General features: G+C 39.3%; 2 protein-coding genes and 1 long non-coding RNA gene across 4 annotated transcripts; 1 reads left to right on the forward strand and 2 right to left on the reverse strand.

Moving 5' to 3' along the window:
• Positions 1 to 3373: 3373 nt before the first annotated feature.
• Positions 3374 to 7241, reverse strand: LOC120322047. The gene is made up of 2 exons (XR_005561842.2): positions 5187 to 7241; positions 3374 to 5004 (listed from the first exon to the last, which is right to left on the reverse strand). It is a non-coding gene; the product is annotated as an uncharacterized LOC120322047 (long non-coding RNA).
• A 1165-nt stretch (positions 7242 to 8406) lies between these two features.
• On the forward strand, positions 8407 to 9208 carry LOC6535239 (mediator of RNA polymerase II transcription subunit 21). Its single transcript, XM_002095860.4, has 3 exons — positions 8407 to 8546; positions 8663 to 8725; positions 8778 to 9208. The coding sequence occupies exons 2-3, from the start codon at positions 8684 to 8686 to the stop codon at positions 9162 to 9164; spliced, it is 429 nt and encodes a 142-aa protein (XP_002095896.1). The 5' UTR covers positions 8407 to 8546; positions 8663 to 8683; the 3' UTR covers positions 9165 to 9208.
• A 246-nt stretch (positions 9209 to 9454) lies between these two features.
• Positions 9455 to 15153, reverse strand: LOC26536186 (histone-lysine N-methyltransferase SETD1). 2 transcript variants are annotated; one of them, XM_039376904.1, is made up of 6 exons: positions 14912 to 15153; positions 14507 to 14766; positions 14203 to 14452; positions 10580 to 14148; positions 9891 to 10524; positions 9455 to 9837 (listed from the first exon to the last, which is right to left on the reverse strand). In XM_039376904.1, the coding sequence occupies exons 2-6, from the start codon at positions 14764 to 14766 to the stop codon at positions 9664 to 9666; spliced, it is 4887 nt and encodes a 1628-aa protein (XP_039232838.1). In that variant the 5' UTR covers positions 14912 to 15153; the 3' UTR covers positions 9455 to 9663. The 2 variants fall into 2 exon arrangements, with proteins under 2 accessions (XP_039232838.1, XP_039232837.1); XM_039376903.1 differs by having other exon boundaries at positions 14507 to 15153.
• Positions 15154 to 15504: the final 351 nt, after the last annotated feature.

The following is a 15504-nucleotide window of genomic DNA, read 5'->3' on the forward strand; positions in this document are numbered from 1 at the left end:
CCAAAGCTGGAGCTTTGTGGTGCAGATATTCTGGCTAAAATCATGAGGGAAATAGTTGGCTTGAAAGTATTCAAAGGACGCTACTATTGTTGGTGCGACTTGACGGTGGCACTTTCCCCAATCCGAGATGAGCCCGCCAGGCTTAACATATTTTTGGCAAATAGGGTTGATGCTATTCAGGAGCTGACAGATGCCACGGCTTGGCGTTATGTTCCAACAGCGTTAAATCCGGCTGACATCTTATCCAAAGGATCCCTCCCGTCTGAGCTTAGCGAGTCCTCACTCTGGGCTCATGGACCCGCCCATCTTACGGAGCCTGAAAGAGATTGGCCAACAGCTGTTTGTCCTGAAAAACCGATGATTGAGCTTCGAAGTGTGTTCATCGTAAAGTCACCGTACGTGGATGTAATTGCTAGCTCCAAATTTGCAAATTCTTACCCCTCACTGCAACGAGTGTTTGCATACATTTACAAATTTTGTGGTGGAATTGGTCATGCCGGGCTCACCGTCGCACACATTCAAGAGGGTACTCAGATGATGCTGCGTTTGGTGCAACGCGCGCAGTTATGGGAGCATATGCAGTCCCTAAAACGCTGGGAAGAGTTTCCTCGTGTAGTCCCATATCCTCGCTTTTGCCGTTCCTGGACCAATTTGGACTTCTTAGAGTAGGCGGTTGCCTCCGGAATTCGTTATTGGACTTTGATGGCCGCCACCCAAAAATCCTTCCAAGGTCCCATCCGGTGACTCTGGCAATTATTTCACATTACCATGAAACCAATCTTCATGCCGGACCTCGAGCTCTTCTGGGTGCAATTCGATCGCAATATTGGCCTATTGGGGGGAGGAAGACGGTTACTAAGGCCGTGAACAGATGCATCAATGTATTCGGATTAAGCAGCGGCTGATAGAGCACACGCTCACGCTTTTGAGGTTGCTGGTACAGAGTACTGTGGACCCTTCTTTCACAAGTCTAGACGCAAAAAGCCTGCGGTTAAATGCTACGTCTGCGTATTTATATGCCTTGCTACCAAGGCAGTGCACCTGGAGCTGATCAAGGATCTCTCGACAGTTGCGTGTCTTTGCGGACTCAAGAGGTTCATATGCGGCGGAAGCCGAAGCAAATTTGGTCAGACAACGCCACCAATTTTGTCGGCGCCAAGAATGAACTTCTGGAACCTCGAAGGTTATTTCTCAGCAGCGAGCATCAAGGCTCCGTTCAGAATTTTTGCCTTTCGGAGACGATTGACTGGCGGTTCATCCTTCCACGGTCGCCCCATTTCGGTGGACTTTGGGAAGCAGCGGTGAAAACGGCCAAACATCATTTCTACCGCGCTGTGGGAACGGCGGTTCTGACCTTCGACGAGCTGAGGACGCTGGTGTACCACATCTCGGCAGTTATTAACTCCAGACCTTTAGTTCCCATTTCAGAGAACCCTGCCGATCTGAACGTCCTCACTCCGGCGCATTTTCTCAATGGTGGTCCGCCATCGTCGTTTGACGAGCCAGATATAACGGTCCTAAACTATAATCGGCTTGACTCTTGGCAGCGCATCTCCTTTCTTCAGCAAATCTTTTGGTCGCGATGGAAGAAAGAATACTTGACGTTGCTCCAGCTGCGCTCCAAGGCCAAGCGTAGCCGTGGACAGCGTCCTTCTTGTTATGGACGAGAATCTACCCCCAATGAGATGGCCTTTGGCGAGAGTCATGCAGTTGATTCCTGGCAGAGACGGCGTCGCTCGAGTTGCAGAATTGAGGACCGCGTCTGGAGTAATAAGACGGGCAGTAAACGAGGAATTTCCCTTAGTCAACCGTCGTCGGAGGATCTATGACGTGTAAGGTGTAACATACTTATAGGGTATACCATCTACCTCGGTACCATCTCGGTACTTGGTGGTTACGGTAGGGTGGGCGTTGACTGCATAACAGCTGCTGTCGTAAGAAGTCGCTATATCTTGTTTGTTCTTTGATCTTAGGTCAGTCGTCAGTTAGTCCCATAGACCGTGTTATACTGTTGAGATTAATGCTAGAGCGCGAATTATATAAGTACATTGATACATGCCTAGGCTGCTACTCCCCCCCCCCCCCTTAAGGCTACTGAAAATTAGTGTCTGGAACCAGCCCGAGCTCGATCGCGTAGATATTACCATCTGCTCGGGAAAATTATACACGTAGTTCGCTACAGCAGCTTCGGTGCAATGTGGGCACGGGTCGTTGAAATGATGGGGAAGAAACGACCGTAAGTAGATGGACAGGTGACCCACAACTTCAACCATGGTCATGTTTTGTGTGTGTTTCCAATAGAAGATTTTTATGTTTGATTCGTGTTTTTTCTTTCCGGTTGTCACTACGTAGCGACGCAAACTGTGTGTATCCCAGACTTTTTTTTTATCGCAGCACTCTATTTAAAAAATATGATAATAATGTTGAGGAGCGAAAATCAACCCTCAAATAGCGATGAGCGCAGCAGTAAAATTTAGGTCTGCGTTGCACCAAGATACAGTCCAGCAGCCCACAAACGTTGTTCGTTACAAATATTATTATTATTATCTTATTTTTGGGGCCCAACTTGAAGGTCTTATTTCTAAAAAATTTCAGTACAAAAATTTGCGAATTTTAATTGACCCATAATCTTAAGGTATTACAAAAAAATTCAAGGCTATAAGAATACGAGGACTTTCTGTGGAAAACTACCAACTATTCACAGTACCTAGAAAATTTAACGAATAGACAGGCATAACACGCTGAAGATAATAAAGCAGTGAGCTTTCGTTTAGTGTGGCACAAATTTTAAATTGGACTTTGATAACGCGTCAGGCTGTTCGGAATAAGGTAACAAAGAAAAAAACTTGAAAAAACTTGGCAAATAGATCAGCTATTGCCTGAACCGATGTTACCGTTATTTTTTTAAAAATAGCGAGGATGGGTAAGAAATTGTTTTGCGCTTAGTAATAACGAAATTATAAAACTGTTTGGGATTCTGCGCGAACTGGAACTTACAAGGGTTAAAATAGTTCTTGTAAAACTGAGCATTAAGCACCGAACTCTTAAATATTTAAAAAGAATAGACTGAGAACCGGTATTTTTAATTTTGTATAAAGTCTGGACTTAATATTTCTTAGGTGTGTCAACTCTTTGTTAAACCAAGGAGGTTTGTTAGAAATTGATATTTTCCTTTCTTATTGCTTCGCAAAACTAGAGCTTTCGTTTCGACCGAAGCATATAACCAGCCCTCAGCTGCAAGTTTTTACCGCACCGGATCGGATGCGCTATCATCCGAATAGGATCAGTTACGATCCGTTAACTTTAGTTTTTAAATAAAAGTGCAGTTAGGTTTTCGATATGCATATACAATCTAGGAAATAAAGAAAAATAGTAATTTCAGTTATTTATTTTTTTTATATGTTTCATTTTTGTCCAACTAAATTTTATCTTTGTTTAATGTTAGTTATAAATGAATAAATTTTAATGAATTCTGAATAGATTTTTTTATGAGCTCGGGCTGATGGAGGCAGGTGACCAGAACTTAATCCGTGGTCACGCGATGCGTGGTTGTGTGTATCCCAGGTGTTTTATCTTTATACAAATTAAACCGAAACCGTTTGTATTATTAAATGGTTCTTTTATTAGAACCAACTGCTCAAATTTATTAAGGCCGCCAAGTCTTCGGTTGGGGCAGCGGACCTAGCAGAGCCCTTAGTCAGCGCCTCGTGCCGTCTGGAGCATCATGCTATTGTTGGCACATCGGATCTTGGATGGCATTTCGGCGGGTCGTTGCACCCCTCTGACTTGCTCGTGTTAACTCCTAACTTGTCTTAAGATGAAGTCGTCCCCGGATTCAATGGTCTTGACGGTTGTTGACGTTTGGCTTTCAGACGGTAGATAGGAAAGATGATGACCAGGGTTATTGAGGTTGTAGAGGAGACAGAGCAAAAGATCCAGGTGTTGCCTGATGGCAGTCGGGATTGAAGGTGGTTGATGTGGTGCAGATTGTTAACGCTCATTCCGTGAATTGATGACAGACTAAGGCGCTCTAGATGTCTCAGAACGTTTACTTGAGCCATGGGTGAAACTGCGGCTCTCTTCTTTGATGTTTCGATATTGTTGACGTAAAGGGTGCCGCTTATTTTAATTTTTTCGGTATATGATACCAGGTATGTTCCTGATATTATCCGGCTTATTCCCTTTTCGTCGGTTATATTTATAGTTTCATCGTTGGTGGAGAGCATTCCTTCGTCTATCATGGTGACTGGGTCCAAGTCTCCAGGCTGGGTGTTGCAATGGGCGACCATGCCAAAAATGAGTTGTTGTGCGCAGGTTGGCGCTTTCGATCTCCTGCCCGCTGATAGGTTGCAGTCTTTGACGGCGAAGGTTTCCGTCCCGCAATCCGCGACCGTGCTACCGTCTTCGAAATCTAAGATTCTATTCTTATTTTCTCCTTATATTCTTATTTATTAATATTCTAATATTCTTATTTTTCTACAAGTTAACAAGGGACGGAAATTTTAATAAAAAGTACAATAGTTCTCGATTTTAAAAAGTTTTTATGCTAGCTACCTCTAAAATATCTGACACGGTAATGTTTGTGGAATGTTTACTTTCAATCTCCTTTACGTCAACGTCATTCAAGATTATTGGACTTATTACGTTTAATTTGGAAAGGGTGATTGCAAGTATTAAATTTTAAAGTTCTTGAATTACAACACGGTTTTTTGTCAAAATGTTCTGTGTCTAAGTTGCCCGATTTTAAAAAAGAATTCATGGATGAGGTCAGTCATTGCAATTGTATTTTGTCGTTTATTTCTATCTTTCCGTTTACCGAGTCCGTTAGCAGTTCTGTCTAAACCTCACCTGGTCCCAGTCGTCAGAGTCAGGTGTCCCCGCTATTGCTTTCAAATCAGTCCCTATGAAATTAAGACTACGGGCATGTTGGTGACGTACCTTTAATGTGTCCAGAAGAGGGTCTTTTCGTTCCAAGTCCGTTTCAAGTACCAGTCTCATGTGCTCCTTCACGAAGGTGCGAAAAATATAAAATATAGAGAGTAACAAACGTCACTAAAGTATAAAAAGGTGATAATATAAAAAAATGTATACAAAATATAAAATTGGGCACCCTCTTACCGAAGGTTGTCCTTATGGACCAACCTCCCTTTAATAAGCACTGTCGGGCCCAGATCAGCCTCATTTACCTCTTCTGAGCCGAATGGCGTTAATTTGGTACCCAGGCGGCTGTTGGTTTTTAAACAGGAATTTTTTTGCCTACTTGGTACTGCTTATTGCGTTTGTGTGCACTTGAGTACTTAAGTGTTATCTCTCGAGCCTCTTTGATCATGTCTCTTATTGTGCCCGCATGATCTGGTGGAATAGCGTGAACTATTTCGTGAGGCTTTTTATTTGTAACCGAGTGGACAGTTCTGTTATATTCTATTGTTGCGAATAGAATAAGGTCGGTCGCCTCGGTTATGTTTTGATCTATCTTGATGCACCGTGCGATTTTCGCTAGGATGCTATGAAATCTCTCAACTTGGCCATTAGATGTGCTGTGCAACGGGTGCGCATTTGAGACCTGTATACCATACCTATTTTCTAGGATGTTTCGGATGGTTTGTGAGTTGATAGACCTTTCATTGTCGCAGTAAACCGTTTTTATTTTGGGGAACAGACTTATTAGTTGTAGTATCGGAGTTTTGATATCTGCGATTGCTATTGAATAGATTGGTTGGACTATAGCGAATTTTGAATTGAATTTGTCGATACAAGTTAGAAAATGCTTTTGATCAGTTGAAAATATATCTATGTGGATAATTTCCCCAGTATAACCGGGAATTAGTGTTTCCGCTATGGTTTGTTGCACAGGATGACGATTGTATTTTGCTTTGGAACGCGTTCTGCAATTTGCGGTGATTTCTGCCGCTAGCTGGCCCATTTTGGGAAAAAAGTAGTCACGAAGGACCTGTTTTACGTTTTCCGTGGTCATAATTTCGCTTTGCTCTGTACTGTTTGTTAATGTCTAAAGCTTTTCTGTTGACTCTACAGTGTAGGTCATCGACTACTCGCTGTGGATAGTAGCGATGTGGTTGATGGTCGGTGAAGATGTTTAGCTTCTTTACACCATATAAATAATTTCTAAGATTTTGAAGTGCCCATACTATTGCCTAGGCCGCTAGGCTGCAATGCACAAAGTTTTTGGAACTTTATATCGTTGACATGACTCTCCATTGTTTGGAAGAAAATGATTACGTCATCGACGTAGACATAGCAAGTTTTACCGATGTGTTCTCTCAGAACATCATCTATGGCCCGTTGGAAAATACTAGGGGTATTTTTTTTTTAAAAAGAAAGGAAGTTTGCAGAATTCATACCCCGTTGACCGAAAAAGCTGTCTTTTTCCGATCGCGCTCCGCGAGCTCAATTTGATGGAAGCCCGACTTCAGATCAAGAGTTGTGAAGTACTGAGCTTTTCCAATGTTCGACAGTATAGTCGACATGGATGGTATGGGATACTTGTCATCAATTGTTTTCTGATTCAGTTTCCTGATATCAATAACGAGACGTTTTTTCCTATGACCTTCTAGTTTTTTATCATCCTTTTGAAATCTTCGTTGACGGCGTTTGGCACGCCCACGTCATCGATGTTAATAAAGTTTACAATTCTGCATTTTGAGTAAAAAATGTGCTCCGTATGTTCGATGATGTTTTTGTTAGATCAATTTTTGACCCTTTTTGGCACATCCAGTCCAACAATTCCGTCATATCCGTTCAGGTTGTTTAACAAGAAGAAGTATGACTTAACATTGAATAGATGGATCAGATACTTTTGCTCTATTTTTGTATGACCATGGTTTGATGTGACTTTAAATGGTGTTTCCACCGGCTTGAAGTGTTTTAAATTTGTTAGATGTCTTATGTAATTTTTGTATCCAACAGTAACATAATTTCCCGTCCCGCTATAGTACGAATTATGTACGGATGCAGGGACGTTCCCCTAAAAAATTACATCATTCGGAATCGGACGTGTTATCTGCCTCGATTTCCGCTGCTTCGTAGGATGGTTTTATCCTATACTCCTGGTCATTTGCCTGCTCTTGAGTCGTATGGTTCAACCGTTGACGACTGCGAGCTGTCTGCTCGCCCCTAAATTTAGAACGTGATGTGGGATCGACGTCCATTGGTTCAGGACCTAGGTTTTGCGTATAGCCTTTTCGAGGATTATTTGATTCATTGTTCTGTTGCGTTTGGCCTTTATGTCCCTGGTTTTTAGAAAATTGAGAGCCTTTAGCTTGATTACTAGTGCCCGGTGCATTATTGTTTTGGTTTCTCTGGAGAACTCCCTGGGAGTTCTTGTGGTTATTAACTATTTTTGGGGTGTTACTACTACTATTACTATTATTACTAGTATATATATTCAATATCTTCGTCTGTCTCAGTACCGTCAATGTAACCCCCTTGCTGGTTGTTATTTCTTATGTCTTTATAGCTCTGTACTAAGTCCCCGTCACTGTCGTTGTTTTCGTTACTGTTTCTATACATCGGACAATTATACGTTTGTGATTTTTTATTTTATAATTTGTATGAGAAAGAATTACCTGTTAGGAAAGACTTTAATTTTCCTTCTAAATTTTTTTAAACAATTTGTAAATGAAAATCACTATACTTGAACTTTTAATTGTAATCACTCTTTTTTATTTGTTTTATTTCGTTATTAATTATGGGTTTTTTTTTCAAAAAATGGCACACATGTCTGTTTGACGTTAAAAGAGGTAAATTGAAAATAAAGACGGTAGCTGGTTGATCCGTTTATCCTCTGGCTGTCGTTGGTTTCGCTGTTTACTGTTAATATGCAGGGGTTTTCACTGTTGCTTGTGCAGCGTTGTTTTGCTTTTGTATTAAATATTTTTGTTTGTGTGTTGCTGTTCACAGTTGTTGTGCAGCGCGCGAGTCCGAAGTGTTTTTGATTTCTAGATCTTTTTATTACGGATTTTACGTTATTACGACACTTCAACGCGTTGGGCGTCAATTAAACCGAATACGTTTGTATTATTAAAATGTTCTTTTATTAGAGCCAACTGCTCTGAATTCTGGTATCTTACAAATCAAATTTATTAAGGCCGCCAAGTCTTCGGTTTAGGCAGCGGACCCAGCTGAGCCCTTAGTCAGCGCCTCGTGCCTTGTTGGATGGCATTTCGACGGGTCGTTGCACCCCTCTGACTTGCTTGTGTGAACTTATATATTTTATTTGGTCTTAATTTCACTGTCATAGCCTTTCAGGGAATAGATGTTTACTTATTTAGGCAAAGGTCGTGCAGTACGTGTCTTTACCATCTCAATGGAATCAAGACATTATAATGACGCAGTGTGAGCAATAACACCTTTTTTTCATAAAATGTAGTACCGTGCCAGTGTGTAAGCCATATTAATAGCATTTCTCCATTTCAAGAAAAAATTTGATGCTAACGCTGTTACGCAGAATTTGTGCATAAAATTAAACAAAAATCTTTATATTGATACATTGATATTTTTCTTATTACCAACGGTCAATGATTGTAAAAGTATTGTTGTCACATCATAATCTGCAAATATGATATAAATTTGACTGTCACTTTTAACGTCCAATCGTAATAGAATTTAATTCCATATCTTTACCTTTTCATTTATGTTTTCCTAGAAATTTTAATTGGATACTACAATGGCTGACCGCCTTACACAATTGCAAGACACCGTTAATCAGGTAGCACTCCGCATTAAAAATAACTGCAAATAAGTAAATAAAATCATTGCAGCAAGCCGAGAACTTCTGCAATGCTATTGGTGTAATTCAACAAACCTCTTTTCCGAGTAAATTTGTTAATTTTGAACGCATTGGACCCCAAACGCCAAACTCGTGTCAGCCGCAAGAAGATTATGCCCAACTATTTGCACAGTTAATTGCTCGATGTGCTAAAGACATCGACACCTTAATTGAGTCGCTTCCAAATGAAGACAGCTCCATTGAACTTCAAAATTCTAGCCTTAAGAGACTTGAGATCGAAAACCAAGAAACTGCAAAAGACCTTGAGGAAGTAGTGCAAAAAGGCGAACTTTTGCTAGAAAAAATGCAGTATGCTTTGGAAAGCATTGCTCAGGCTCAATTAGATATGCAAATAACACTTAAACATGATTTACAATAGGCGCAAATCTAACTTTTAATATAAAGGCATAATTAGTTTTAAAATTTTAAGATTATTAATTTATTGCATTTTTGCCTTATGCATATACAAAACGCATCTTTATTTACCTTAGTTAAGACCATTTTTAACATCACTTCTGACCTCGTTGATTTAAATGAGTGTGGCGCGCCGTTCTATGTCGGCAAATATTTCTTCGTGTGCACTACAATCGTCTATTTAAACATACCCGGTTTAGCTATATTAAGTATTAGCTGGTTTTAACGGATATAACAAGAAATTTACACTTTTTCTTTTCCTCATATATTGCTACTTTGTTGTTTATTGACGTGATGCAAAATAATGATTTATATAAATTTACTCATTGTTTTAGTTGAACAAAACTTTTCTGCAAGTTGTAAAAAAAAATACTATATGTACTTACATATACCCCGCTTTGGATTTTATAAATAAATTAAATGTATGAGCTCTTAAATATTTCATTCATAGTTGTAAATAAGTATTAGTTAAGTGTGCCTCGACATCCTTGGGCGCCGCACAGGCACGGTATTTTTTCTTCTTCCAATGGAAATTTATAGTCGTACGTTATTTCCTCGTTGATACCAATGGGTTGTTTTGAATATATAACTATTTTTTTTTCAGATTCAATAGTTATAACCTTAGCGTAGCAGTTCGGCTGAAAAACAAAATTGTGTGTTAGAAACGTCAAAAAAAGCTAGCTATACTTACATTGCAACTGTGATTTATAAAACGAGCCAAGTTTCCACATTTAGTTGCATCGATTATAGTTTCCATGTCGATTCGAAACAAATAGGAACTACCAATTCCAATCGCTTCGTACTTTGTTTCTCTTAGATCAGCTACTACAGGTCGAATCATCTGACCAACATATTCAATAACCATTTCATCTGCAGCTATGGGCTCCATTGCAAATAATCCCCAATCATGTATCGCAGATTTGGCAAATTTAAGCTGTTTCTTCCGAAACTTTAGCTGATTAAATTTTAAGAGCTCAGACTCACCCATAGAACCAAAGGCTGTTAAGAGCCTTCGCTGGTTTGAGCGAGCTTCGCGGGAAATTCCTTGCATTTTGGAAATTATTTTATTGTGATGGTTGTTTGTAAGTGCTGTAGGTTCATCGCTCCGATCTTCATTAAGGGAATCTTCTGTATTGGCTTTAGCGTGATGGTACTTGTGCTTAGCTTTTTCTCGAACATCTAATTTGTAAAATCCTTCAGTTCGTGCAGATCCAGTCTTATGGCGCATCAGTTCATCATCTTTTCTTCGTTTTTTTGGAGGCGGTGGCCAAAAAGCTCGGTCAGTTGTGCAGTGATCCACCCAGTGAGTATTATTTAAAAACATACTAGAAAATAAATGCTCATGAAATTCTATAATATATAATAAGTAATAACACTCACGCATACGGCTCCTTATGCAAATGGTCCAAATAACTCATTTTTATAAAGTTTATATCTTCTGCATCAATGCCTTTTGTTAAGAAAGTGTACAAAATAACCATTTCTTCATTCTGATCACGAGTTTTATACATATCATACGGAACAAAATTTGCAGTTCTTCGTGCCAATTCGGCCCACGCATCTCTGTTTGGTGCCATTTTGTTCTTTACATTTGGCACCCTGAGGACCGAATCTTTCTTTTTCTTTTGAGTGCGACTTGGATCCTTGCGAGGTCTGCCTGGACCTGTCCTCGTCATTTGGTTAACAATTGCAATGTTCTCTGGTTCTTGTTTTAAAATGTTTTTAGTCTCATTCAACTGGCCAGATGGAAAATTGCACAAAGAAACTGATTGTGCGTGCGGCGGCAACGAATAACAATGCTCTAGCGCAACCTGGCTGGCCTGTGACGCTTGACTGGAACCGCCGTCAGAGTACACTGGCGATTGAGTTCCTTTGGTTTCACCTTTTGAATTTGGATACACTTTGTTACAACCGTTTGAAAGAACATCACTCTCTACAGCGACAAATTCATTTAGATTTTTCTCAATATTTTCTACATTGACTGCAGTATTGTCAACTTTACTTGCACTTTCAAAGCATGGTTTAATTTGGGAATTAAATATTTCTCGAGTTTCGTCATTTTTATTTCTTGGGGTTTTTCCGCTTTGTACCGTGGTATTAGGGGATTGTAGGTTTCTATCCAAAGAATTTTCAATACTCTTTTCTTGTTCCTCTAAAAATTCTCGTTCTATTTGAGCCATGTACTCAGTATTTCTTCTTCTCTTTTCCTGATATTCTTTCTCCTCCTCGGAGTCGCTGTAAATTCTATTATAATCAAATACTGACTTTTGTTTACAGTCATTTTTTTTAATTTCTTCTTCATTGTACCCCGGTGGTGGAACAGGGGTAAGAGAGCGCCTAAATTCGTTCATTTTCGGCGTGTTTGGTATCTTTGTTAAAAATGTGGGCTCGATCACGTTTTCGTCTAATCCGAAGCAACTATCTTTACTTATTTCTTCGAGATCAGATAGAATAGTTGAAATATTTTTTTCTTGTAAAGCAGTAAACAACGTTCTATCATTATCTTCATCTGTATCGGAATATATATTATTTTTTTTTGTGTGCCTTGTTACGTTCTCTTTCTTGTTTTCATCTGAGCCCGAATCCATACTTTTCAAAATTTTATCCCTTGTACCGACTCTGTTTTTGTTTCTAAAACTTTTTTTCCGTAGATTCCTATTTCTTTGACCATATCCTTCAGGACTATCTTCTTCACTAGTCCTTGCTTTTTCGACACAATCGCTGGCTTCATATTCAGCTTCACAAGAAGCGGAAGAAGACGAAGATGAAAAGAAACTTGAAGCACTTCCCTTTCTTTTTAAAATTAAATCAGATATTCGCGATTTATGATCTGACTCTTGAAGTGGGTCTGGACCCTTTATGTTTGAACGTGCAGTATTGGAGATTCCCATATTAGAATCCTCTTTTTCAGAATCTGAACATTGCACCATTTCCTCTTGGTCACTTAAATCTCTTTCCAAAAAATTTCCTTTGTTAGGTATAGGACTAGGATGTTTTCTTATACGTCGAAATGATGGCAGCTTGGGCATTGCCGCCCGTAAGCCTATACTTGAGAAGGATTGAAAATCTGCGACTTCCCTTTGGGAATTATTAAGAAGACCAATGTCAGCATTCTTTTCCTTATAGGAAGTATCTTTAATCAAATTTAAGGGTGTATTGACAATGGAGTCTGATATTTCGGATAGCGGCTTTGAACGAGCTTTTATTGTATGCTCGTCCCACCATGTCTCAAAATTTTTAAATGCAGTTATCTCAATCATACGCTTATTAACGTCCCTTTTTAAAATCTGTTTCAGCTCCTCGACAATATAACCAATTACTTTTTTTACTTTTTTGCGTATCCCATCATTCGGATCTGATAGAGCACTTTCATGGTAGTTGTATGGCTTTGAAAACGAATCAAAATTAAATGAAGCAACGGCTTTTAAATAATCAGACTGCATGTAAGCGCCATTTGAAAAAAAACGACTTGTAGATTCCGACGGGATACCGGATAGATAGTGCCCATAGCCTGTTGCATGGTAATAAAAAGGATTTTGATTTGAATGGGAATATATGTAAGGTGACATAATAGGTTTCTCTGCACCTTCTTTAGTCTGAATAGGATCCTCATGGGAAGATAAGCTCGATAAAGACATATTGTCATCATCTACTTCTTTTTCACTTAAACTGGTTTTCGACTTGTCCTTTTTACCTATTATTTCTTCATCACTTGATATATCACTTGCTTCATTTTTGTCACTTGACTTTTTTTTGTGCTCTGAGTTGTTTGAATCGGAATAAACATCTGAAAAAACATCAGGTTTGCATTTATCTGTTTCTGAATCGCTACTATCCATTTGAAGAAAAGGTGGTGCATTTCCAAACGTTTTTCCTTTAAATATTAACGCAATTCGAGTATCTAAATCTACGTTCCCTGGATCGGAATTTAATTGTGTAACTGACTTTAATTTAGTCATGTAATTAACGTTTGACGGCACTGGCGGTTGAATATTTGCGCAGCCATAATGCGCAGTTGACGTAAAACAATTTTTATGGTGTTCCTCTTCATCCCAGTTTTCAATCTCTTCTGGTGGCGGCGGGGGTGGTTGTACTGGCTGAAAGTCGGGCTGAGGCGCGGTCCAACCTCTATGATCTGACCATTTCTGAATATTTTCAATTGAAGGGTAAGAACAGCTACTGAAACCATGGTTTGTGCTAGGCAAACTGGAACTGGAATAGTAACTAGTTATTGTATTCGATGAGCGTCTACTATCAGTTTCAATATATTCATGCAATGAATAGCGGTTACAATACTTAAGACTTTCGCGATCCCTTCGATCGATTTCAGCAGATCGGTCGCGATCTCTTCCGCGATACTCTCGATCTTTAGATGAGTTAAAACGATGTTCTCTCTTTTCCCTGGGCTGGTCTCGGCTTTTGTCGCGAGATCTTTTACGGTCTCGAAACGATTCTCGCTCCCTAGAACGACAATAGTCGCGAGGCCGTGAATCTGAATCTCTACCTCGTTCTCTTGTCGTGATCAATATATCCCGAGAATCTTCTGGGGATATATCTTTAGAACGGCGTCGATAAAAACTACGTTTACTTCTTACTGAAGCGCCAACGTTTTCACGCATTCCACGATCACGATCATAACTTCGCTCTGGCGAGTGTCGACTGCGGTCCTTAAAATGTCGATCTCTTTCCTTGTCACGATTCCAGTTTCGATCTCTACTGCGGTCTGCAGTAGGATTGCTTTTAAAAGTGGTGTAGATATCATTTACATGTTCGCCGTTTTTTTCAAGATATCCGTGGATGAGTTCGGTGTCCTCTAAAGCCGAATGCTGTAATGTCCATTTTAACGTTTCTTTGGTACCTATCAATGGTTTTGCAGCGACTGGATTTGTAAGGCTCTCAATAGCTTTTTTTAATGTGGCACCAAAAGGGTCGCAAAACACATCCAAGATCTTAAAGACATAAATACTTTAAAAAACGACAAAAGCTTCCAAGCTACGGCTTACCTTTCCCATTACAGACTTTTGATTGTATTTTTCAACGAATTGTCTCGCTCCCTTTGTACTATCAAACACTATACGAGCAATGCCCATGTGTTTGTTTGTGATGGGATGATGGTAAATATGTATTTCATCAGATGTTCCACATTTGTCCAGCATGTTAGCAAGAAACTGCTTGTCGATGTTATCATTTAGGTTCACTATTGTAACTTCCACTGCAGGGGGCTGGCCCACGTAGTCGGAATCGATGACAAACCTATGGGTAAGGTCTGGGTAATTAGATGACATTTTAAATTTAGGTAATGGTTACCTCGGAATAAGAAGCATAAGTGGTTCAACAGCCCTGGCGCGTATGCGAATAAGTGGATTCCGTGGGTCCCTGGGAGTTATTGTTGGATAAGCCGGGTCTCCTGGCATTAAACCATCGTAACGATAGAGTCTGGTACCACATTTAACCAACTGTGGATCAGCTAGCAGTTTAAAGTTGCGCGGCATTTTGGAGTTGGCCAGAGACGAATCATGGTTGTTGCCGGAATTGTTGACAAGGGTAATATTACGAATGTCCTGCATCTGTGTCAAAGGAGCCTCTGTTCAATTATGAACTACCCTATCTACAACTCAGGTGCAACTGTTTAATATTAGCTTTTGTAAAAGCTAATAAAACTGAAAAATTTGTACGAAGTTTACTGCTCCATGAATATAAAATCTTACATACCTAATTTGCTTATTAAAAAATTGGCTTATAATAGAATATCAAAATATTCGGAAAATCACAATAAAATTCTCTTCGCTTTGATTGGATTACAAAGGGATCATAAGCCAAATATATGGGTCTAATTGAAATCGTACACGGTGCTTTTTATTTATAGAAATAATAATGAACCTGGTTTTATCATTATTATATTGGTTGAATGTTAAATTAAACTCTCAAATATATGAAATACTAGATCACAATGCAAAAAATACACAAAAAACGAGGCTTTCGATTTGTAGGTACGATATTTGTGAAATCGATTTAGATAATAATAACCTGTTCAGACTATTGCTACAATGTGGAGTTTGGAGAGAGATTTCTCTTTCAATTCATTTAACAGTATACGGATGTTTAAAGCCAAGAAAAGTTTGTTACATACGAAATATTTTTTATGGTGTTGCGTTGCGTTTAGACGGCTTTTAACTTTTATATATTATATTTTAATGGGTGAATAAAAATATATTAGCAATTTAAATTCATGAGCAATCCCTAGTCATATGAGAAGTTTGTTTGAAGGGAAATCCATTTTCGAGCGTGGGAAGTAAGAATAAAAA

The sequence above is a fragment of the Drosophila yakuba genome, chromosome 3R (assembly GCF_016746365.2).
Source record: "Drosophila yakuba strain Tai18E2 chromosome 3R, Prin_Dyak_Tai18E2_2.1, whole genome shotgun sequence".
In the NCBI taxonomy this organism is placed as follows: domain Eukaryota; kingdom Metazoa; phylum Arthropoda; class Insecta; order Diptera; family Drosophilidae; genus Drosophila; species Drosophila yakuba.

What these genes read in the sequence shown, in the direction of transcription:
- LOC6535239 (XM_002095860.4), top strand. Translation starts at nt 8,684, where the DNA reads ATGGCTGACCGCCTTACACAATTGCAAGACACCGTTAATCAG. An exon ending in TGCAAGACACCGTTAATCAG is followed by an intron (nt 8,726 to 8,777) that starts GTAGCACTCCGC and finishes AAATCATTGCAG; the next exon opens with CAAGCCGAGAACTTCTGCAA.
- LOC26536186 (XM_039376904.1), bottom strand. Translation starts at nt 14,766, where the DNA reads ATGCAGGACATTCGTAATATTACCCTTGTCAACAATTCCGGCAACAAC. An exon ending in AAAAGTCTGTAATGGGAAAG is followed by an intron (nt 14,149 to 14,202) that starts GTAAGCCGTAGC and finishes TATGTCTTTAAG; the next exon opens with ATCTTGGATGTGTTTTGCGA. An exon ending in TTGCATAAGGAGCCGTATGC is followed by an intron (nt 10,525 to 10,579) that starts GTGAGTGTTATT and finishes TTTATTTTCTAG; the next exon opens with TATGTTTTTAAATAATACTC.